At 40.1% G+C, this 23,725-nt stretch overlaps 1 protein-coding gene across 3 annotated transcripts in view; it reads left to right on the forward strand.

Annotated features, from left to right (window-relative positions):
- Window positions 1-2,467: 2,467 nt before the first annotated feature.
- The window catches only part of TNPO1 (transportin 1), a 51,530-nt gene continuing 30,272 nt past the window's right edge, over window positions 2,468-23,725 (forward strand). For 2 of the 3 annotated variants that reach the window (XR_006101953.1, XM_042449587.1), the window contains exons 1-8: window positions 2,468-2,864; window positions 7,570-7,645; window positions 10,431-10,580; window positions 13,859-13,965; window positions 16,327-16,460; window positions 17,335-17,416; window positions 20,601-20,723; window positions 21,748-21,866. Coding sequence is in view for 2 of the 3 variants with exons in the window: in XM_042449587.1 (XP_042305521.1) it covers window positions 2,760-2,864; window positions 7,570-7,645; window positions 10,431-10,580; window positions 13,859-13,965; window positions 16,327-16,460; window positions 17,335-17,416; window positions 20,601-20,723; window positions 21,748-21,866 (896 nt within the window). In the remaining variant the exon portion in view is untranslated. The remainder of the gene's footprint in view (window positions 2,865-7,569; window positions 7,646-10,430; window positions 10,581-13,858; window positions 13,966-16,326; window positions 16,461-17,334; window positions 17,417-20,600; window positions 20,724-21,747; window positions 21,867-23,725) is intronic. The other variant, XM_042449586.1, reaches the window with a different exon arrangement.

The following is a 23,725-nucleotide window of genomic DNA, read 5'->3' on the forward strand; positions in this document are numbered from 1 at the left end:
TTGTAATACTCTAGTTGAATTTCTTTTAAAATCGACAACTTGTATCCTAGCCTTTTTAACTTTGTGAAATGATTTTGAGAGTTAAGAGACCTAAATCCAATTGCTACTGGCAACTAGAGTAAACCACTTGCATCAATGGAACTTAAATATTGACTTACCAAGTTCCAATTAGTAACTTCCAGACTCAGTCTACGAAAGCTTATGCTATATACTTCTTTCTTTCTGTAAGTCACAAAGGTGTTATGTATACCTCTGCATATTGATATTCCAGAATCCAGACTAACAGGGCTGTATCTTTGAATTCAAGCTCCCATTGACTGAGTTCACTCCAGCTGGGATATGTGATTGGATTTCAAGACACACATACCAGTCTCACAAGATGAAGAATGTATGCCATGCGTGAACTGAATAATTGAAGGATATTAGGAAATTGGTACTTTTAAAATTCTACTTCTGATATTTTAACTGGGTTCATTATTGTTATTGCTGCTGAGCTCACCCACTCAGCTAAAGGGTAGAGTGTGTGTTGCATTTACACAGTTGGTTTCCTGGTGCATTGAAATAGTACCTAGGAAAGAGGTCAGCTCTTAACTGTTAGGGGCTTGATAGGCTCATTAAAAGTGTTCTCTGAGTTGGTGTATAACCATATGGTATCTTAAATGAGAAGAACATTATTTTGCACCTGCTTGAAGTTCCTGCATATGGGTCTGTTTCAGCTTGCATTCACTTCAGAAATGGTATGGACTATATTGCTGTTACACTTGTAAAAGTGAGGCATAAAGCACAAGCTGCTATAAAATATTTTATGGGATGAGTGTTTTTTAAAAAAAAAATTGGCGTGCACCTTTTTTCTGACTATATTTTATTAAAATATTCCCAGTTCCTTTGAGATTAGGCTTGTTTCCACCTGCAAAAAATAAAAAAGATGTGTCCTCATAAAATTTAAAATGGCATTTTCTTTTACTAAATATAAAGATATGTACGTTTAATGTCTTGGTCAATGGTATTTAAATAAATGCATGATGAGTAGTTAAAACTAGGATTTGCCAGAGTAGAGCAAAGTTTCAACAGGGCAAACGTAGATGCTTTTACTCAAATTTCACTGTGTTCAGAGAGATTTGTTCCTTAGAAAATGTGTTAAGTACTGTAGATTCAGAGTAAATTATACTTCCCTGGAATTAAAATACACTTCCTTGAACTGAGTAAACAGACATAGTGGCAGGCTCAGGTGACAAAGTGATATGGGACATGACACTCCACCTGCCTCTAAGAACCAGGTTAGTAAACCAGAATAGGAGCGTAAGGCCCTAGTCTATAATAATGTGCCTAGGAGTGAATCTCATTGAACTCAATGGTGTTTATTTCTGAGTAGACAAATGGGACTTGCTGCTGCACAAGGGGAGGTGCTGGACAGCTGGGCATGTTGTATTCTCAGGTTGCTGTGTTGCAGGAATGGAGGCTCTTTTGCATTGAGAAGAAATCAATTGGCCATTTTGGGGCTGAGGTGTTTTCAATGGAGAAATATTCATGGTGTGATTGTGGTGAAATACAATCCTGCTCTAAGGTCTATCTAAAATTTAACAAAAATTTTACCAAAAATAAAGCAGACGTTTTCTTACCTGAACATTTTGAGCTAACAATTATTCTTCAGCGGAAGAACTCACAAAAATTTAGGACCTAAGTTTTTGTGAGTTCTTCCGCTGAAGAATAATTGTTAGCTCAAAATGTTCAGGTAAGAAAACTATTGTTATTGTCTGACTTTTTAATGAATGTGGAATACAGTATTAGAGAACCCCATCCCAATGCATCTGAGGGAGCCCTGAGGAACCTGCACCAAATGCATCTGAGGAAGTAGACCTAAGTCTCAGAGGTCCTACAAGACCTCTCTCTCCACATGCTGATTCTACATCTTTGGTGTCCTGTTTCTGCCAGAAGGAAAGAGGGTCAGCCTAGTCTTAACGCTTTATAATCCTGGCCCTTCCCAGCCTAAGCTTCTTCCTCTGGGGACTGAGTGACTGAGGAATTCTTGTAGATCTTCCCTAGACGCTGTTGTCTGTTGTTATTTGTTTATTTATCTATTTAGCATTAATCCAAGACTGGCAGTTCCCTCCTTGACCGGGATGAGTCCTTGCAGACCTTCCCTGGTCGCTGCCCTCCTCCTCCTCCTCCTCATGACGAGGACTGATTCGTTCCCCATTGCTCCCCCTCGGCCCTTCACCAACGGCGCCAGGCCTCTGCCTTGTCTTTCGCAAGGGCCTTCTTCCTTCCTCTCAGGAAGAGCCAAGCCCACCCGCTCCCAGGGCCGCTGTGCTTGCTTGCCTTCCAACCCTCCCTCCCTCCCTGTGAAGCCGGACTACAACTCCCACAATCCTTCGCGGGCCGCGCGGACTGAGGGGAGAAGAAGGCCTGAGAGTGGCGGCGGCGGCGGCTGTTTCCAGCCCTGGGCGCCGGGGGCGGTGCGTGAGGGGGCCATTTCCGGCGCCGTCGTCGTCGTGGTCGAAGGAGGGAAGGAAGGCGGCCTCTGGGGCGCGTGGGCGAGGCGGCGCTAGGGCCCAGGGGCGACCGTGGCGCCGGGAGGGAGCCAGATTGCGAACCCTCGGTGACTCAGTCGGGGCTCAGTCGGCGGCAGCGGCTGCGAGAGAGAGAGAGAGAGAGGAGGAGGAGGAGGAGAGGGAGCCCAGAGACAGCGGAGGCGCCCCGGACACACAGGGCTCGGCCTAGACCCTCCGTCCCTCCCTCCCTGCCTCCGGAGCGCCAAGATGGAGTACGAGTGGAAGCCCGACGAGCAGGGGCTCCAGCAGATCCTGCAGCTCCTCAAGGAGTCCCAGTCCCCGGACACCACCACGCAGAGGGCCGTGCAACAAGTATCCTCCTCCCGACGGGGAAGAAAGGAGGGAGGCCTCGCACAGGCCCCGCAGGGAGGGAGGGAGGGAGGGAGGGGCAGCAGAGGCCTCCCCTTTGCTCCCTGGAGCCTCCCCTTGCTTTCCTTCCTCCTACCTCTCCTTCCTTCCTTCCTTCCTTCCTTCCTTCCTTCCTTCCTCCCCCCCTTTCCTCCCTTACTTCCTCCCCCTTACCTTGCTTCCTCCCCTTTCCTTCCTTCCTCCCTCCCTCCGCCTGCCTTCCTTCCTTGATTCCTTCCTTCCTTCCTCCCCTTGTCTTTCTTCCTGGGTTCCTTCCTTGCTTTCCTCCCTCCCTCCCTCCCTCCTATTTGCACCTGTTGCAAGCCTGGCGCCGGGCCATCCCTCAAGGCTTGGCAGCCCCTGTGTCGGTCACTTTCCTTGGTTCTTCAACCACCCCTTTCCTTCTTTCCTTCTTTCTGGTGGCACCCAGACTGCGGTTTGGACACTGCTTTAGGTGCCATGACTCAGTGCTGTGGGATCCTGGAATTGGTAGTTTTGTTGTGGCATGAGCGCTCTTGTAAGGCTCCATGCATACAGCAGAAATAACCCAGTTTGGACACTGCTTTAACTGTCCTGGCTCAGTGCTGAGGGATCCTGGGACTTGTAGTTCTTTTGTGACAGGAGGACTCTCGTAAGGCTCCATCAGTTTGGACACCACTGTAACAGCAGTGGTTGCTGAGGAATCCTGGGATTTGTAGTTATGTTAGGCACCAGAGGTCTCTGACATAGAATGCTAAGGGTTCATCCACATGGCAGAAATAGCCTGGGTTGGCACCACTTTAGCAATCCTGGGATTAGTAGTTTTGTTGTGGCACCGAGCTCTCTGACACAGAAGGGTAAGGTGCCATCCACACTGCAGAAATAACCTGGTTTGGCACTGCATGAACTGGCTCAATGGTATGGGATTCTGGAAATTGCAATTTGTTGGAGCACCAGCGCTCTCAGAAAAGGCTAAATGTCTCACAAAACTAAAATTCCCAGGATTCCATACCTCTGAGCCATGGTGGTTGAACGTGGTGCCAACCTGGATTATTTCTGAATCTTACATCTTTCTTCACCAGCCTGGTGGCCCTCTATGAGCCATCTTGTAGGAGCTGGCAAGCTGAGCCTGCCTTTTAGTTGCCACCTGGACAAGCATCTAAGGATGCAGGACTGGATCCTCCTTCTTCCCTGAGCGCCTCCTTGCCTTAGGTCACGGGGGCTTTGTGGACTCCTGGCTTTCTGGGCCTATAGTTTCATAAGTAAAAGTGGCAAATTGAGCATGATGTTACTTTGCTGTAGTAAATGAAAGGGTAAAGGTCACCTTTAGAAAAGGAGAAAACAGATTTTTTTTTTTAAAAAAGTAGTCTTTCGATTGTTTTCCTTTCATTGCTTTGTTAGCAGTTGTCTCTTCCAAGCTCACTAAAGATCTGATGAAAGGTTTCTTTGTGGAATATGTGCAGGGAGAAGTTTCAGGGTATCCAGTTGTATTTTGGCAAAGGCAAAGTTAGCTACTATTGTGTGTTTGTGTGTTGTGCATTGATCCCACAGTAACAGGCAGTGCTTGTTGGGTTATAAAATTTGGAACCAAAGCAATTGCTCAGGTATCTGTTGCAGCACTATGGGTTCTATGTTTAAAATGAAATTTCACTCCCAACGTGAGTTAGTGTGTAGCTGAAAAAATGGCAAAAAATGGGGATGGTGTGTGGCCTTAGCTCACTGCCTGGTATGTGCAGCCTTCCTATCTTGTATTTCTTTTCCCCTTTTTATCACGATTTTGTTGGGAATAAGAAACTAATTCTGAGCCTTCTTAATTACAGAAAACATCTGGTGCATATGTGTTTACATGTGCAAAAACCGGTGCTGACTGAGGGTGCAGGCTTTTCAACAAACAAACCTGAGCATATGGGGTCTTGACGAGGTCACTATGTTATCCATTCCAGAGGGGATCACAGAGGGGACCTTCTGTTATCCCTTCTGAGGTTCTTATGCTTTGGGAACCATTTGGGTGGGGGCTAATGGGAAGTTAAGGAAATCCCTCCATATCTGGAGCCTTGTAGGAGTCACTTTGGAACAGGAGTTAAATCCGCAAAGCCCTCAAGATGTTATTGGATTGCAAGACCAAGCAGCATAGCTAGCATAGCACCAGCAGTGAAGAATGCTGGACGCTGCATTCTTGTGAGATGCATAATTACCACCCTGTTGAAGAACTGAGCACCATAATCTAGTACTAGTAATAACCTTAACTACTTTAAAAATGGCACAGGTTACATACAGATTGATCCTTCTCTTTTTATTACATGACACATTCTCCCCAGTTTTGAAATAATACACTTTAATATAAGGAGAAACCAAAAGCAGTGTGAGATAGATGGCACATTTGCTGTCTCCCTTGTCCCCTTTGATTGGGTACATATAGTGAGGCTCTTTTTAGCAGACTGTTTTCAGATGTGATGCCTATCGCCTACTGAAAAGAACAAGATCAGAAAACTTTACTGAAACTGTCCTGTATGTGCTCATCATGTGGCCCCATACAGACAGACCAAAATAAAGCTGCTTTGGGCCACTTTGGAGGTATGCTGTTTAACTGATGCATACATCCTAAGAGTCCAGAAGTCACACCAAAGCCACAATCCAGTCCTAAGGACTGGAGCACAGCTTTGGTGCAGCTTCTGGCCTGTTAGGACACATGCATCATTTAAACAGCATACCTCCAAAGTGGTCTGAAGCAGTTTTATTTTGGCCTGTCTGTATGGGGCTATGTAACTGCTTTCTCCTTTTCTGAGGGATGAGTTTTCTGCCACTGTTTAAGTAGGAATACCACATCTTTTTAGTTTCTGCAACCTCCTTATTCAGTGTTTTGTCTAGCTGTTATTATCAGTCTTTAGAGCAAAGGTGAGCAACTTGTGACCATTCAGATGTTGTTTGAGTGCAACTTTACCAGTCCTAGCCCTCATAGCCAGTGGTGAGAGATCTTAGGAGTTGCAGTTGAACAACATCTGAAGGCCAACAAGTTGCTTGGGGAAAGAGGCTTCTGATTTTGATACCAGAAACAAAACAAAACAAAATTAAAACATTGTCTCACCTTAACTTTTTTAAAAGATAAACAAGAAGACAAAGGAAATTAGGCAGGGAGAACTTTATATTGTAAACATAGGCCAGTTACAAACCGGCACTTGGGACGTCCACAGGACATCCCATTTTAAAAAAGGGGCGTCTCTTCTAGACGCCCCTGGGTCTAATACGGACTCTGTCCGTACAATATGGCGCTGGCCGTTCCACACGGCCAGCACCATCTTTATGTATCGGACGCTGTGCGTCCGAACGTGTCACGGCGCTAATGACGTTGCGAATGTGCCAGCGGCGCCTCGCGACGTCACAGAGGCGCCGCAGAAAGAAGCTCCATTTTGGAGCTTCTTTTTTGCTCCGTAAGGGAGCTGCGCGGTGTGGCTGCGACGGCTCCCTTACGGAGCAAACGGCGGCGGCGGCAGACCGCCTCAAAGCGGCGGTCTATAACCCGCCCCCGTTTTAATGCAAACTTGGTACTTTGGTTAATTACCAGTAAATAACATAAATAGTGACACAAGTCATAGCTTGCAAGTTTCTAGTAGGCTGAACACATAGGCCTCTTGGGCACAAAATATACATGTGTGTGGAGAAAACCAGCATTGATGCTTAACATAGTCTTACAACGGATTCCTAGCAAATCTTCTTTCAAAATCCACTATAATATCCATATGTACACACACTGAGTTGAGTGTGACTTCTTGTGCATAAAATGGGGTGGGAATAATCCTATCCCCTGATGTTGCTGACTTGCAGTTCCCAACATTCGTTATCATTGGCCTTGGTGGCTAGGAATGCTGGGACTTGTGGTCCAACAACATCTGGAAGGCTGCATGAATCACACTCTGAAGTGTGAACAGGTATATTTGGATATTACGGAATCTTTGCTCTCCACTCTTCTAGTTAGCTGTTGGAATAAGATTTATGATGGCCTCATTTAGTGGTTGCACCAACACACAGCTGTGAAATCTAGAAGTAGTTTTCAGTAATTGCTGTAAAAGGCAGAAAACCCCAGGTAAATCTTGACAGTAAGGGCTGAAGAAGGTTGTATCTTGTCTGACATTCCCCAGTTTGATACATTGTAGATGTACACACCAGCCCCAGCCCCAGTCAGTGATCGAGGTTAATGCAGGTTTGTGGTTCAGAACTTCTAAAGGATTTTGAGTTTTACAGGCTGAGTACAGCGGGGAGAAAACTTATTTGCTGCCATTTGCTTTGGAGCTGGTAAAAATCTGACTCTTGCCTGTATATATGCTGTCCCTCACAAAGAAGGGAATATAAATGGCTCCTTTTGTATATTAATATAGTTCCTGTCTACAGAACAATGTTGCATGGGTGGCTCTTTAAGACAAAATGGGAGACAGAGTCATGTATGTATCCCATATTGTGCTGGCCTAGGTTTCTACTGTGTGTCTCATGTTCCTTGTGATCAGCAGCCAGTTGACTGGTGGATAGTGAGACTGTATGAAATAAGTGCTGAACAAGCTTGCTGTATTGTATTTGTGGCCCTAATTACTCCTGGACAGTGGTTAAAACATTTTAGCTTTCCAATTTTATTTTAATTGTATGCTAAGATTTTTAACATCTTGCATGAGATGATCTTTAACAGAATGCTCTGCTTTAGAAACTGGAACAACTCAATCAGTATCCAGACTTCAACAACTACCTGATCTTTGTTCTTACAAAGCTAAAATCTGAAGGTGAGTCATTAGTTTTATACCATTTTTATTATTTACTGGCAGAATTGGACAGACACATTCTAGGTTTCTGGGTTCTTTAATCACAAAGACTTTTTGTAGCTAGATTAGGCCATCGGACTGGATTACATGCAAATATCTCTTCTGGATGCTATGGTCTCAATAAGTTACTTTGAAATTAAAGGAGCTGGCTTCCAGGTAAATTTGTTTTGGCTAGGGCTCTTGAGTGCATCAGACAGAATATAGGTTTGAGGGTCTCCAAGACAGAAGGACAGAGGGGAAACTGCCAGTAGCAAATGTGCTGATGCCAATAAAACTTCAATGTAGGCTGACATGGCTACTATATCATGGAGAATCAACTTTCATTTAAGGGCAATGTTGGTATTTAACTTAACATTGATGAAAATGGGATGCCTGAAAAACCTCTCAATTGTGGAAGGGAGAAGCAGAGGACCTCTCTGTGAATGGGTGCACATAATGGGTGATTCTTCTAGCCTTTGTATATCTTACACATTTTCCATTCTTCCTGTTGAAGTCATTAAGGCTAATTGTTTAAATGTTGTATGCCTTTTTAGTAGTGTAGATGACTAAAATTTAACAGTGACAAAGCATAGGATGCATTGTGCTCTACTTTCTTAATAAAATAAATTCTCCTTTTGATGTATGGCCCCTTGCTGAGAACTGTTAAAGGCCAGAGATTTGATCCATAACCATACAAGCCCTGCTAAATTACTGTATGTCATTTCAGATTTTAAGTAAATGTGGCATTTGAATAATCAGAAATGCAGTGGTTCATGTGAAAGTAAGATTTGAGCAAGAAGCATATCTGTGGTTGGGTTTTGTATGCAGCCTTGCTATTTGTGTATTCGTAGGAGCACTATCCTGTGTGTTTCTATTCAGAACTACTGGGTATGCATGTCTGCACTGAGACTTGTAACAACGTAAATGAGTACAGAATTGTAGCCCATGTCTTATTTTTCAGGCCTTGAACATTTTTTCAGCAGAGCTTGATATTTTAATACTCTTGAGGCACATATAACCAGATCAGCAGTAGGTTACATTCTGAGAGCAGAATTTAAAAAGTCGATCTTAATTCACAGAATTGTTTAGCAGATCAAAGGTTAACTAAAATATCCTATTCCAAAATATAGTTAGAAGACTTCTTCATTGGATTGCTTGAATAGTCTTTTGAAGGGAGGTTGGGAATAAATCTATGCACTGAAGCCTTCTTCGTTATACTGTTTATGGCTTGGGCCCAGGTTATCTTGAGGACCGTCTCTCCCCATACATTCCGCCCCACACCCTCAGAACATCTGGGCAGCAACTATTGAGGGTCCCCGGGGCTAGACTAGTCTCCACTACAAGGAGATCATATTCCATCGTCGCCCCGACCCTCTGGAACATGCTGCCCATTGAGCTCCGCTTGGCCGCCTCCCTGGCCCAGTTTAAGAGGGAGTTGAAAACCCTCTTGTTTCGATCTGCCTTCCCCAATACAAACTCCAGCTAGCCTCCCCCCTCTGACAGCAAGGGTAGCTGGCTGATGGGGTTTTTAATATTGTTTTTAATGGTTTTGTATTTGTATTGTCGGTTTTGATAGTTTTTTTTCCTTTTGATATTGCACTGTATTGTATTGTTTTGACTGTTGTTCACCGCCCTGATCGTAGGAAGGGCGGTATACAAATAAAATTTTTATTTATTATTATTATTATTATGTATATATAAAGTAATTATTAACTAAACTGTATTGTACTTCATAGAACTTAGCATCTACAGTTCTACATTAATGTAAAGCCATCTACAGTTCTACATTAATGTAAAGCCATTCCTTTCCTTTATGCAAATAAAATGGCTTTTTTGTTGGAGTAGTCATGTATATTATTAGAGGCTTATTAACACAAGATGTTTTTAGTTTGGTGTGAAATTTCTGGAAACTTTGGAGCTCAAGGAAAGTTCTCAAGCTGTTGTATTTTGTAGATGATTTAGAACCATATCTTCAAAGCATAAAATACTTAGGACTGAATTAATTCTGAGTACTCGGTGGCATTATTCTTAAGGTGTTACTGTAGTATTGTGTCAGTTCTTTAGTGAGAGCTATGAAGTAGAGCAGTGGTTCTCAGTCTTTGGTCAACCACATGTTTTGGACTTCAACTTCCAGAATCACTAACTATAGCCTGAGCTAGCTGGAGCTTCTTGAAGTTGTAATCCAAAACACATGGTGGACCATAGTTTGAGAACCACTAAAGTACAGAAGAAATGTGATGTTTGTGACTGCATATGTAAATATTGACACAAGATTGGCAGTACAGGCCTCATCTTTAAGAGGTGGTGTTTCAAAACAAAAAATTGTTTGACACACAGTGTAGGATCAGGTCTCATTAAAACTTTTACATTTTAAATCTTTGGTATGAGGTAGATTTTTAGCTATGTTTATTTTAAATGTTGTAATCTGCTTTGACTCCCAGACTGGGAAATAAATGCAATAAATAAATAACAGATATGTTATTTCATTCAAAATAGCAGAGTGTTGGCAATGTTTACTGTAGGGTCTTAGCATTTGTGAAGTCGAAGGCTTTCATGGCTGATATCCATAGTTTTTTGTGCGTTTTTCAGGCTATGTGGCCATGATCTAGGTCTTAGCATTTGTTTTTACAAAAATATTTAACAGTGCAACCTTATGTCTAACAGGGCTAACTCAGAAGCAGTCTCACTGAGTTGACAGCACTTGTTCTCAGATATGTTTGTATGTTTGCCTAAATGTTCTTTTTTTTTTTTAAATATCTTGTTACAGATGAACCTACACGGTCATTGAGTGGTCTTATTTTGAAGAATAATGTGAAAGCTCACTTTCACAATTTTCCTAATGGAGTAACTGACTTCATTAAAAGCGAGTGTTTAAACAATATTGGTGACTCCTCTCCACTAATCAGAGCCACCGTAGGTGAGTTATGGATATCTAGAATTATTTGCAATCCCTTTTCCCCCTTGTTGTTCCCGATTACGTCAAATGTTGGCGTATTTCTTACGTTTAATACTTTAATGCTTATAGAGTTAATATTGATATATATATATATTTTAAGGTGCTCACTCTGTTTTGACTGGTTATGGTTTTTTCAAAGATGCCTGTTTTAAAATATGTTTTCTCAAGTGCAGGGTTAGAGTAGAGAGCAAAGGGTTAACTCTTCTTTGGATGTGGGGGTGTCAAAAGTGAAACAATTTTTATGTCTTTCCTGAAAAGTTTCCCTTTTTGGTTCTGCCTTCTCCCAAAGACATGACTAGCTGTGCTGCTTCCATGCTTTGCATGTAAGTTGACATACCAGAACATTTATTTTCTTCCTGCCATAATTTTTGTAGTCAGAGACCATTGGAACCAACCCTTTTGAGTGCTAGCAAGGTGCACCCTCTCAGTCTTGTCACTCCTCTTTTTCTTCCATCATCAGTTGCCTTACAACTAAACCGTTACCAAAAAGTACAGTCCGCCCTTCCCTTATGCAGGGGATCTGTTCCCGACCCCCCCTGTGTAAGATAAAAAAAGCAGATGCTCAAGCCCGTGCTCGTGGCGGTGGTGTGCAGGGCGCATGCCAAGGGAACATGCACCATTGTTTCCTTCCGGCACGCAGCTCCCTTCCTTGTCGCAGTATGCTGGAAGCTGTGTAAAATGCGCCCATGTAAAACATGGGCGCACTATATTATCATAATAACTAAAAATTGTAGTAGATTATAGATTTTAGTTGAGTTATATTTATTTTGGCTGCAGAACTAATGAAAACAGAGTACTATATATGTAATTGTAAAATGATTGCGGGGTTTTTTGTTTTTTGTTTTCTCTTTATTATGAAAAAAATAGTCGAGTGAGCAATATGGTGACCTTATTTTGACTTGTGGAATAGAAGAGTGGACCACAGCCTGTTGTATACACTTCAGTGAAGAAATTACTTTAAAATCAGTTAAATTCAGTGAACATACAGTACAGTTGACTAACTCCTGAAATTTTTAAGTAACTTTTTGGAAGACAATTGAATTTTCAATAGTTCTGACTCCTGAATGCCTCCTCTAATGTTGATAAGTAACTAGTGTCAAGCTTCTATATCAGGGGTAGGCAACCTTTTTGAGCCGGGAGCCGGGTTGCTGTCCCTCAGACAACTGGGGGGGGCCGAAGCAAAAAATAAATAAATAATTAAATAATTTTTTAAAAATTAAATATATAAATAAACCAGGACAAATGTAGGACAAAATTTTCAAATGGAAGACCCTTTTTTTAAAAAAATAGAGGACACGTGAAAAAATTTGCTGATTTTTAAAAAAATGTTAATATAAATGCATGTTTCTGAGGCTTCTATAGACAATTGCCCCCCAAAGGCCCCGGCGGCAATCGGCGGCAGGACTGGACTGGAGCCGGTCCCAAGGCCTTGCCGGGCCGCATCCGGCCTGCGGGCCGCAGGTTGCCTACCCCTGTTCTATATTTATAACATTCTGAAAACAAAACATAAGATTATGTAAAAATCCAATGTGATAATGAAAGTATTCAGTGCATGAATATTTTTATTATTTTATTATTTATTTTACTTCCTTTGTTACTGCCACATTTTGTAAATAGAAGTGTTTCTTTGGCTGCATCTATAAACTACAATATTAAAGAAGGATTATATGAATCAGTGCTCCACAAATAGACAGTTTAAGAGAAGCTATTTATATTAGTAGGTTGATCCTGTTGACCACTACTTTGTGTAGACATCTTATAGCTTTATCCCAAGCATCTTTAATCAGAAGTAAGTTCCTTACTTACAAGTAAATGTGCATAAGATTGTAACATTGCCTTTGGGTCACAATCAGTTCCTCTTGTAAAGTCTTCATAGAAAGAGGGTTTTTGTTGTTTGTTTGTTTTTGTTGGGATTCGTTATCTACTCATATTTCCCAAGTGTATGTTAAGTCTTCAGAAAACAAACATTTGTGTAATTTTACAGTATGGATGAATGTTAGATTTTTTACTTTAAAAATATTGTCATCCCTAGTCCCTGTTAGATTGCTTTCTGTTTCTATACAGGATAGCTTAGCAACTATTACAGCAGAGGTGTATAACCCCCAGGATGTAGAAGCAGCTCCATGTTTCCTGTTGTTTCTGGCACAGAATCCCAGCCCCCATCTCTACATCTACATTGTTAATGGTGGCAGAAAAGTAGGAACTCTGGTTTGGTTGCTGAAAGCAGCAGTGATGGCTGCTTCCATGCCACGAGCAGATCACTGGGGCAGTGAGCAGAGGGACAAGTCTTCAGTGAAAGCCCAAAAGCAGCTGTGAGCGCTGAAGTCTCAAAGCAACCATGCTTGCTACCTCTCTGTTAGTAATGACAGGGATCTAGTTGCTAAGTTTTGTCTTCTCTGTCTGTCCCCAATATGAAAGCAGGCAAGATAATTTGCCATGATAGTGATAAAACAGGGATCCCAATTGGAGGTGAGGAGGAATGTTTAGTGTTGCTTAAAATGTGATTCCCTGCTTCAGGATCATTTCTTTCTACTCAGCAATCCTGAAGGTGCTGGAAAGAGGCCATGGTTAAAATGGTTAAATCCCTCTCCCCAACCTGTGTATTTAATCTTTCATCTGGGTGAAGAAGACTGGTCTCCAAGAGTTAATTGCTTCCATAATGGTTGCAGCTAATATATAGACATAAATGTTGTTTCCTCTGATGAGGGGATTGCAGCCTTCAGTTCATCAAATATTTGTAGACTTTAGTTCTTGTCACTATAGCTCAGTGGTCAGGAATACTGGAAGCTGATGTGCCACTGTTACCTACCTGTGCCCAATACAAAAGTGTCAGATGCACCTGCTGCCATTACCACCATGTAGATTCCTCTTTCTTCTACAGTACTGCCCTGTGTGCCTGCTCTGATAGTGGAGATCAAACTGCATATACTCTTGATTTTCCAGAGAGGTCAGAGTTGCTTTCATCACTTGCTTTGGAATAAGTGTGAATCTAAATGAAAGAAAATTCTTAATATTTTTTGTGCCAAATCTATAGGTCAACCTTTCTGTATCAAATCTTTCTGTAAAAGGTAATATCTATGTAATATCTAATCATCTAAGGAAGAATATTTTGTAATTTTCCCCATCTTGTTTCTGTTATAACTCATCTTTTAAATTTGTAAAACAGAAAATTGCTGTCAGACCAACTCCAGTTTGGCAAGTATATAATTATTTTTTTTATCGTTCCCAACAAATCCAAGGTATCTTGATTACAACTATTGCCTCAAAAGGAGAATTGCAGAATTGGCCAGAACTCTTACCAAAGCTTTGTAGCCTGCTAGATTCTGAGGACTACAATACTTGTGAGGTACGTTGTTTCTCCATCATATCTGTTCGGTAACTGAATTTTAAACTTAATTAAAATGGTGTTCTAAACTAATGTTTTTCTTAGTTTTTGGTTCTAAAAGTTGCAGTGATCTATTATGTTTACCTTTTGGGGATATAATCTTTCCCTTCATGATTATTTAAATGATCCCAACCTCCCAAATTCATTCATGTTGGATTTCTTGTCCATAAGAATGACAGTTTCTAGTGAAAGAAGTGTTAACTATTGGAATCATATACCATATATACTTAACTATAAGTTGGTCTGATGTATAAGTTGAGGGCACGTTTGGGGGCTAGAATTATGGATTCTCATTTGACGCATGGATATGTTGAAGTGGACATGTAACAAAGAATGTAAAGGATAAAGCAAAGCAAAACAGTGCCAAAGAACTTACAAAATTCTGACCAACATAACCTTTGTGTTTACCCTAAAGGCTGAATGCCTGAGGAGAGAATTCTTATAAATTATAACTATGCAACTTGTGGGGGAGGCTACCAGGCATAGATGGGCTAAGGAAACACAGGCATGTTGAAAATGACGAAAAGACAAAGAAAATGGCAACTAAGCAGTGGTTACAATCATTAACTTTAATGTGAAAACTTTACCTAATTTTAACCCAGCAAAACTGACAAAAATACACAAATGTCTTATTTAAATCCTTCAAAGCCCGATTCTTTTTAGTGCTTCTTTGAGGGTAAGCACCAAAGAGCCATTTTTGCCACCATTTTCCTACCAGGCATTCAAAATTGTCAGAAATGATGCCACAGCAGAGAGAATAGAGGAGGTCAGTGCTTCTTTTGTTTGTTCCCAGGACAAACTAAGTTGTCCCCTTTCACCACTCTTCTCAAAGAATTTGGTTGTTGCTTTTTGGATAACAGTTAAAGTACAGTACTTAGATTGACCCATGGAGAAGTCAACCCAGGTTTTTGAGGTAATTTTTTTGACTCACATTTCTAGATTTGTACATCTATGATTCTGTGGGTATATACGGTAATGTTTCTCAAGTATCCAAATGTCTTTTCTCGTGCTTGTGTAATTTTATATACTGAATTCCATTTATCTAATATTTTGAGTGTAAGAACAATGTAGGGACATCCCAAAGATTAGAACAAAAATGTCGGTACAGTCATCCCTCCTTTTTTGCAGGGGTTCTGTTCCAGACCCCCTCATGAAAATGGAGTTTTACTTATATTCAACTCCCATTGGTTTGAATATAGATAGGCACGCAGCCGTGGGTGTGTGCAGACACGTGCCTCAGGCACATGCCCTCTCCGTTCATCCCTTGCACATAAGCAAGGGACACGAGTTTCAAAACTGCAAGAGCAGAGGAAAGACTGTATTTTCTAAAGGATTACATTTATTTTAACTCACTGGTGTATTTTTCTCAGGGGCCTGGGGAGACATCAGAAGTCTGTCTTGATATTCAAAATTAAATTACAGTTAGACTGTCATTACTTAAACATGTGTGATTGTGACTCTTTCAAAGACAATATTGTCAAACTATCTGTTACCTCATTTTTTAAAAAGAGTTTTCCCCCCACTGGAATAGTAAAACTGTTAAAAACTGCTTAAATTGTCTATTCAACTTGATAGACAATAAGATAAAAATTATACCATGCTTCATCTTAAAATAAATAGAGCTAATTTTAAAAGTGCTGCTTGTGTCTGGATTCCTTTCCTATAACAGATGAACACATTATAGTGAAAACCATGTATTTCTATCTTAGTGGTGATAAAGCAGTCTCCAAACGGATTTCTACTGCTGGTGGTATGGGAGCTCTTAGAAGTGACAGTGTTGGCCTCCAGAAAGAAGAAAGTTGTGTTTTCCTACAACTGTTTCAGTGGCAGAAGAGCTCCCATTAAACACACCTCCCTGTTGGTCTGGAATATCAGGATACAAAGGGATCTTATAGCACTTTGAGACTAACAGTGCAAAAGAAGTTGCAGCATAAGCTTTTGTAGACTTGGTTGCACAGTTAATCTCAAAGGTGCCACAAAATCACTTTGCACCTCTTAAACAGTTAGTTCTTTCACATTAAACAAAACAAAACAAAAAACATTTTCCCAATGAATTTATACTGGACTTGAGGGAAGACTCCCTTAGGTTTTACTGTGAATCTTATATCGTCTCTCCCCTTGCATTGGTAGAACTGTAGGTTGGGTTTTTGTTTTTTGCAAGGACATAATGTGCCCCTTTCTTCACCTGCTTCAGTATGCTAGCAGATATATTTTGGTACAGCTGTCACTGACATAAGTAGATAAGGATTTTCAAAATAGTAGTGTGTTTGACTATTCACTTGAAGTTTCTGAAAAAGACCAAAACATGAATTTACTTGGTAGGGTGCATTTGGAGCTCTTCAGAAAATTTGTGAAGATTCTGCTGAAATTTTAGACAGTGATGCATTAGACCGACCACTCAATATCATGATCCCGAAGTTTTTGCAGTTCTTCAAGCATAGCAGTCCAAAAATAAGGTAAGCATCATTCTTCCTCATGTGTTCACACAATTTCAGCTGCTTGAGTTGGTAAGATTTTATAGCAAGGCATTTTTTAAAAGGGTTAACTTGAATGCCAGGTCCAGCTAAATATTTTATTTAACTAAGCTAACTGGATCTTGTCTGGTTCCTGAAGCACTGAAGCATTAGCATTAGCCTTTGCCTTACCTAAAGTTCCTTTCAGGCACTCTAATATGGAATACATTGTCTTTCACAGCCATTGTCTTTTACCTGGACTCTAGGCAGGGAAGCATTTGTAAATTGGAAACACCAGTAGATTTTGCTGTTTAATCAGTTGATTATTAAATAGAATATGTGCATTGTTGTGGACTCATCTGAAAGGTAAATTGTGTCTCAACCAGTTGAATTTTTCCATATTATCTTGCTTGAGTTTGGATGAAAACAGTCACTCGCAAACATGGTGCCCCACGCTTCTCAGTGAACCACATCTTGGATGGGGAATCTTTGGGAACAACCTTGACTTCAGAGTTGTGACTCAAAATTAAATTGCCAGATTCCAAACGAATTGCTGATTATGTTTAGTAACTACAATATCAACTCATGGAGCTCCTTATTTAAATCAGTATGATGCTTTAGTGACTAAATTTCAAGATGTAGCTTTGAAGTCAAGGCACAATGTTTCTCACACTTGAGTATTTTGTTGGAGTCTTTTCTTGACATACTTTGCACATATTGGATTCATAGTAACAAACAGTAAGATACTGCTTCTTTTACGATTAGGAATAAAATCTGGTTTGATTCTAAGAAATGGGAAATGCAGTTTCTGTTTTGATTTTTTTTTCTTTTAATACTTGATACCTGCATTTTTAAAGAGAAATGTTACCTTTTGTAGGTCCCATGCAGTTGCTTGCGTTAATCAGTTTATCATTAGTCGAACTCAAGCCCTTATGTTGCACATAGATGCATTTATTGAGGTAAGTGGCTCACTTTTCATTGTTCAATATCTGTGTGTTAAGATAGAGGGATTACAAAATTTCTCTTGCAAATAACTGTGAGCACCCCTCATCCACTTTTGCTGAGTCTGTGTCTTTAAATTGATGGCTAAACTAATTATATTTATTGTGGAAGCTGGTCCATCCTTGTAAATCACTCCCCCCCCCCCCCCCCACCAAAAGAAGGATGTTAATGGAAGTGGTGGAGCTGAAAAGCTTCTTAGTGTGTTAAACCATTGTAGACCATAGAGCTCTAAAGAATAGCTGTTTTTATATAGAACAGGGATGGGCAAAGTACATCCCACAGGCTATGTGTGGCCCTTGGGACCATCCCCCCAGACCCTCTGACACATACAAGATTCCCTCCCCATGACTTCCTGTCCCCAAATCACCCAAAACCTCATAAAATAACAACAGTTCTCTAAACCTCCCCCAAAACAGACAAAATGTCAAGAACTATGTGAGCTTTCTGTCAAATCAGTAAGTTCTCTGTAAATTAAACAGGAAGGCTTTATTTCTAAAGTTGCAGAGATGTTACCAGGAAAATGTCTTGGACAACTGGGTACCAACTCCCACATACAGCAGAAAAAGGTTTCTTGCTCCTCCCCATAAATTTGGTGGGCTAAGGCTAATTATCCCATTCCCATAACATGAAAGCCACTTTCAATATTACCAGGTGTTTGCCATCTCTTCTCACTATTGGCTAAAGCTAAGAGATAAAATTCAGTAGAAACATTCCTCCCACACACGCAGCTGGCATTCCAACTGTCTTGGTACTTTTCAGTGTCAGTCTCAGCCCTTTCCCCCTTATTAAACAGCAATTTTAATAACCATCCATGAAGCAAATAAACAATATACCATTTAACATATGAAGCCAAACATATATACATAACTTGGTTTCACATATAACCAAACATCTTACCCCATATGATACTAACAATCAAACAAAGGGCCCGTACAGACAGGCCAAAATAAAACTTCTTCAGGTCACTTTGGAGGTATGCTGTTTAAATGATGCATTCATCCTAAGAGGCCAGAAGCTGCGCCAAATCCATGCTCCAGTCTTAAGGAACAGAGTGTAGCTTTGGCGCCACTTCTGGCCTCTTAAGATGCACGTGTCATTTAAACAGCATACCTCCAAAGTGACCCAAAGCAGCTTTATTTTGGCCTGTCTGTATGGGCCCTAAGTCTCTGTAAGTTGTATAATTGAACTTGTTTATCACAGGACCATGATGCTATTACTAGTGAACATGAATAACCAGAATATCCCAGTAGCCAAATATAACATACGTATACATGAGCACTGTATTACATCTTCTTATTCATCTGGACATCTGACTTCATCAGAATTGACATTGACATTAAAACATGACAAGATTTACCAATCCTCATACAGAAAAAGAGAAAAAATGCCTAAAGATTGGCTTGAAAGACAGCCAGAAGTGACATCATGTCACTTCAGGCATGCAGAAATGTTCTGTTGTGGCCCACCGGACAGGTACAAGAAGGTAAAATAGCTCCTGCTCTGTTTGCAGTTACCCACCCCGATATAGAAGAGGATATGTTGATGATAACTGTAATTCTCCTTTAACATATCTGCAATGGAACATCTTTCCTGCCTGCTATGACTTCCTCTATATTCCATTCTCCAGTCACTCAGTTGGAAAGCTGTTGCTCAGTTTAGTATAAATTATGGTAACATGTGTTTGAGCACAAAAACGAGCAGCTCTTGAATGCCTGGAAAAAAGTAGGCGTCGTTTTGCTACCTTTACAGCACTATCAACCTAAAGAAATTGTTACATTGGGAAGAAAACAGAACTATTCTGGATTCCTGACTGCAGTCAGTTGAGATAGATTTCCCCCCACCAGGTAGGCATGGCACCTGTATCAATCTCCCCCCCCCCAGTAGGTATGGCATCTGTATCAGTTTCCCCCCAAGTAGGTATGGGGACTGTATCAATCTGTCCCATACGTGTGGGCTTGTATTGTGGTACCATGCTTCTAATTTTTGAAAGGTTTTTCTTGTTTCAGAAAAACTGCAAGCTGTCAGTATCAGGTGCAAGAGTGTCCTTATTCTTGTAGTAGTGGTTTGCTTTTCTTTATCCTGACAAAATGTACATTACTTTGAGATGCAGTTAAAACTTTGGAATGACCTACTGGAGGAGAACGGTCACATAACATCTCTTGAGGCCTTTAAAAAAGCCATCAATACAGATCTCTTCCGGCAGGGATTCCCAGACTAATACATGGGCCCTCTCCATTGTCCCACAACTATGCCTTCTTGACTCTCCTTTAAACCGCCTCATTTCAACGGGGATTAAATTTTATTGTAATTTTAATTGCAATTTTAATAATTGATTTTTATGCTTAAATTGTGGATTAGGGATTGTGTGGTTATTCTTAACTATGTTTTATTTTTGGTTGTAACTTGCCCTGATCCTCCAGGCAGAGGCGGGCTATAAATGTTGTTGTTGTTGTTGTTATTAAAACTCTGGCATTAATAAGGACTGAGTCATATTATAAATACTTGCCCTGCTGACATATAGTTTTTTGTAGTATCTGTTTGTGAAACTATAGTTAGGCAGTTTGCAGAAAAATGGCGGTAAACACTTGAACAATAATAATAAAAAATCCACACACTAGATACTGAAAAAGAGCTATGGTAATAATTAACCAGGAACTTTGAAACTGTGCCAGCAGATATAAAGGCCCAGAATCTCTCCCCCCCCTCCCCCAAATCTGATTTTTCAGTTTTAGAGTCACACTGCTTTTGCTTTACAATAGTTTGTAGATAAAAGGACACAGTATTAGCATGAATAGCCTCCTGCTTAAACTACCAGGTTGTCCAATAAAAGTATGTCTATGTGAGTTGACAAATGCTTTCTCTGTGTGACAGATGTTTTTGCCAAAAGCAAACTTTCTTTGTTTTATATAACACAATAAAATGTGTACTGTTCTGAATTAAATCTCACAATAAATCAACATACTTGGAATATAATGGTTGTAAAAACTGAACACTTAGGCCATTTTTTAAACTTCCAAATAGTGTGAGCTGATAGGGAAAACGCCACTTTTTAATAAATGCAAAAAGTCCCCTTTTTAACCTAATAGATTCAGGAAGCAATTTGTTTATTTCCTGTTTACAGTAACTGTTTACTTTCAACAGAATCTGTTTGCATTAGCTGGTGATGAGGAGCCTGAAGTACGTAAAAATGTATGTCGGGCTCTGGTGATGTTGCTTGAAGTTCGAATGGACCGCTTGCTTCCTCATATGATTAGTATTGTTGAGGTAATTTATCCTTGGTATTTTGTTTAAACTGAGATGTTTATATAACACAGATTTTTATAATACTTAGAAGAAAAGAAGGACTAGATTGGTGAAATTCAGAATATGTTTGCTTGAGTGTGTGTTTCAGCACACAAAAATGCATCAAATATGAAAGATTTTTTAAAAAGCCAGCAGTTGTGTCTTTCTACAATAGATTGAACATGGTTGATTTCTCATTTGAACCTGAGTACATTGTTCAGGATTATTTTAAATATTCTGTTCCTTTTTGGGCTGCTGCTGATCCATTTACCATCATCTGCATAGAGACGCAGGAAGAAGACACAAATAGCAATAGAATACTAAGTGCTGGTTCACACATTATATATTTTCTCTATGCAGTCCTTCCTGCGTAAAGGATCACAGGGAGAAAACTCATGAACTGCAGCTTGCAGTGACCAGCAAACATTTTGCAGTGACAGCAGTACTATATCCAGCGACTGGAGATGACATAGAGAAAATGAATGGCTGTTTGATGTGTGAACCAATCCCAGATCAAGCACGCCACTTTCCAACATTGCAAATACAGCGTTAGGTGGCAGTGAAGCAGTCTGTAAAGTGATACCTTGACACAACATATTTAGAGATTACCACAGTCAGTTCAGATATGTAGAGTGTTTACTGATTAAATTGGAAGGCAGGGGAAATTTGAATATAGGTGAAGTAGAAGAATTTTAGGAGAGGACTTTTTCTTGACAGAATGACCATAGTTAGCTGTTTGGAAGATCTAAGCTTGAATATCCAATTACTCACCTGCTACGACAATTAAAGTATCAAGTGAAAAGAATTAATGGTAATGTTCATGCTTAGCTATCCCTTGCAGTGACTAGAATCCAGAGTAGCAGTATCTAATACGTGGTTGTAACCTGTAATGTGAAAATAACTTTTTGTAAGCAACCCCCTCTGGTAGAATTATGTTCAGTTGTTTTAACTAGATATATTTACAAATAAACTAACATCTATACTTCTCTGCTTCCTTTGTGTGTAGTATATGCTACAGAGGACACAAGACCAAGATGAAAATGTAGCTTTGGAGGCATGTGAGTTTTGGCTGACATTGGCTGAACAGCCAATTTGTAAAGATGTATTATGTCGGCATCTTACCAAGTAAGCTAGTTTTCCTCATAATATTTTGTTAGCTTACTTAGTATTTATATGCATTTTGATCTCAGTAGGTTTTTAAAATTCTGTGCATTTTGTGGATATGGACAAATTGTTCTCTCTTTCTCTCTCTCTCTGTATTTCTCTTTATTTGGTTCTATTCTTTGGCATCAGCTTAGGTGAAAGTACTTTTGTGAGTCACTGAGCAAAAAAGATATGGAAACATCTGTTTACTCAGGCACTGATACATTTTTTTTTTATTCTTGGAATGTATTTATTTAATTTAACAGTAATTCTGTATTGCCATTCATGTATATCTAGGCATTGTGTATGTTGTATGTGCCTTCCAAATATAACATAATTAATTATCACTTAAACCAAGGGAAAACTATATGATATAATATATATAATAAAAAAAATCTTTTCTGGCATCATATATTATTGAATGCTAAAGTAAATAAATAAAACAAGCTTTCAACATGTGCCTAAACTAACAAAGTTGCTGCATGTTTTATTTCTTGAGTCATGCAGGGATGTAGCCGGGGGGGGGGGGGGGTGCTGGGGGGCCGGCCCCCCCCTCCATTAGAAAAATGAATGATGTGTGCTGCTGCGCCTCTGCACTCAAGCCCCATTATAATGGTGGCACTTAGTCTGGACCCCCCCCTTCCTAAAATCCTAGCTACGTCCCTGAGTCATGTATGCTAGAAAGAGTGACAGCAGGGAAAACACTCTTTGTAGATGTGATAATCCAGCTATCTGCAGGATGCAGCTAATCTGGGAAGGCCTCTGGTGATGATTTACAGAGGCCAGGTACATTTATATGGGAGAATGCATTCTCTTATTCCAAGGTCTTTATATGTTGGAAGCAGAAGCTTCCACCTTCCAGAATATTTGAAGTGGCAAGTGATCTGCTAAACAACTGTTTTAGAAACTCTGCAATGATATGTCTTCCTACTGTGGTTAAGTAGCTAATAATAATAATAATAATAATAATAATAATAATAATAATAATAATAATAATAATAATAATAATATTTATACCCCGCTCTTCAGCCAAAAGGCTATCAGAGCAGCTTACAAATTGTTAGACATTTCCCTGCCCTCAGGCTTACAATCTAAAGAGACAAGACACAAAAGGAGAAGGGAATGGCAGTGGGGAACGTGGAAAGAAGGCTTCAGAATCCTCAACATACTTCCTAGACATTATATGTGTGTTAAAGGATGAAGAGGAAATGGTGTTGAAGCTGTTTTAAACTTCAGTAATCAATATGGGAGCAAGACTATATATTTTAGGCTTTGGTATGGGATGAAATACCAGTTGATATTAAGGGTATGATATTAAAAATCATAGAACTGTGCAGGAATTTGAGATGTTTGGAAGAAAATGAAAGATGTTAAACACAGACTGAGCATCTCTTATCTGGAAATCTGAAATCCAAAATGCTCCAAAAATCATAAACTTGTTGAGTGCTTCAGCACTTCGATTTTGGAATAGTTTGTATTTTGGAATAAACAAATAGCATAATACATACTGTATTTGGGAGGCTGTAGAGGGACACAAGACTGACAAGAGACCTAGCTGGAGAGAGATGTGATAACCTGTAAAATGGCAGGAGGATTTGTGCCAAGCACTGTGCTTGGATTCCCATCATTTCATGGATCCTTGCATCTCTTTCCAGCCACATCTCTCCAGCCTTGCTTCACTCTAGCCTCCCAAAGACAGTACAGGTATGTACAGTACTACACGACGTGTATTCCTAAATCTGTAAAACAACAACAACTTTGAAGCGATTCAGGTCCTAAACATTTCATAATAATAATAATAATAATAATAATAATAATAATAATAATAATAATAATAATAA

Source organism: Sceloporus undulatus, chromosome 2 (assembly GCF_019175285.1).
Source record: "Sceloporus undulatus isolate JIND9_A2432 ecotype Alabama chromosome 2, SceUnd_v1.1, whole genome shotgun sequence".
Lineage (NCBI taxonomy): Eukaryota > Metazoa > Chordata > Lepidosauria > Squamata > Phrynosomatidae > Sceloporus > Sceloporus undulatus.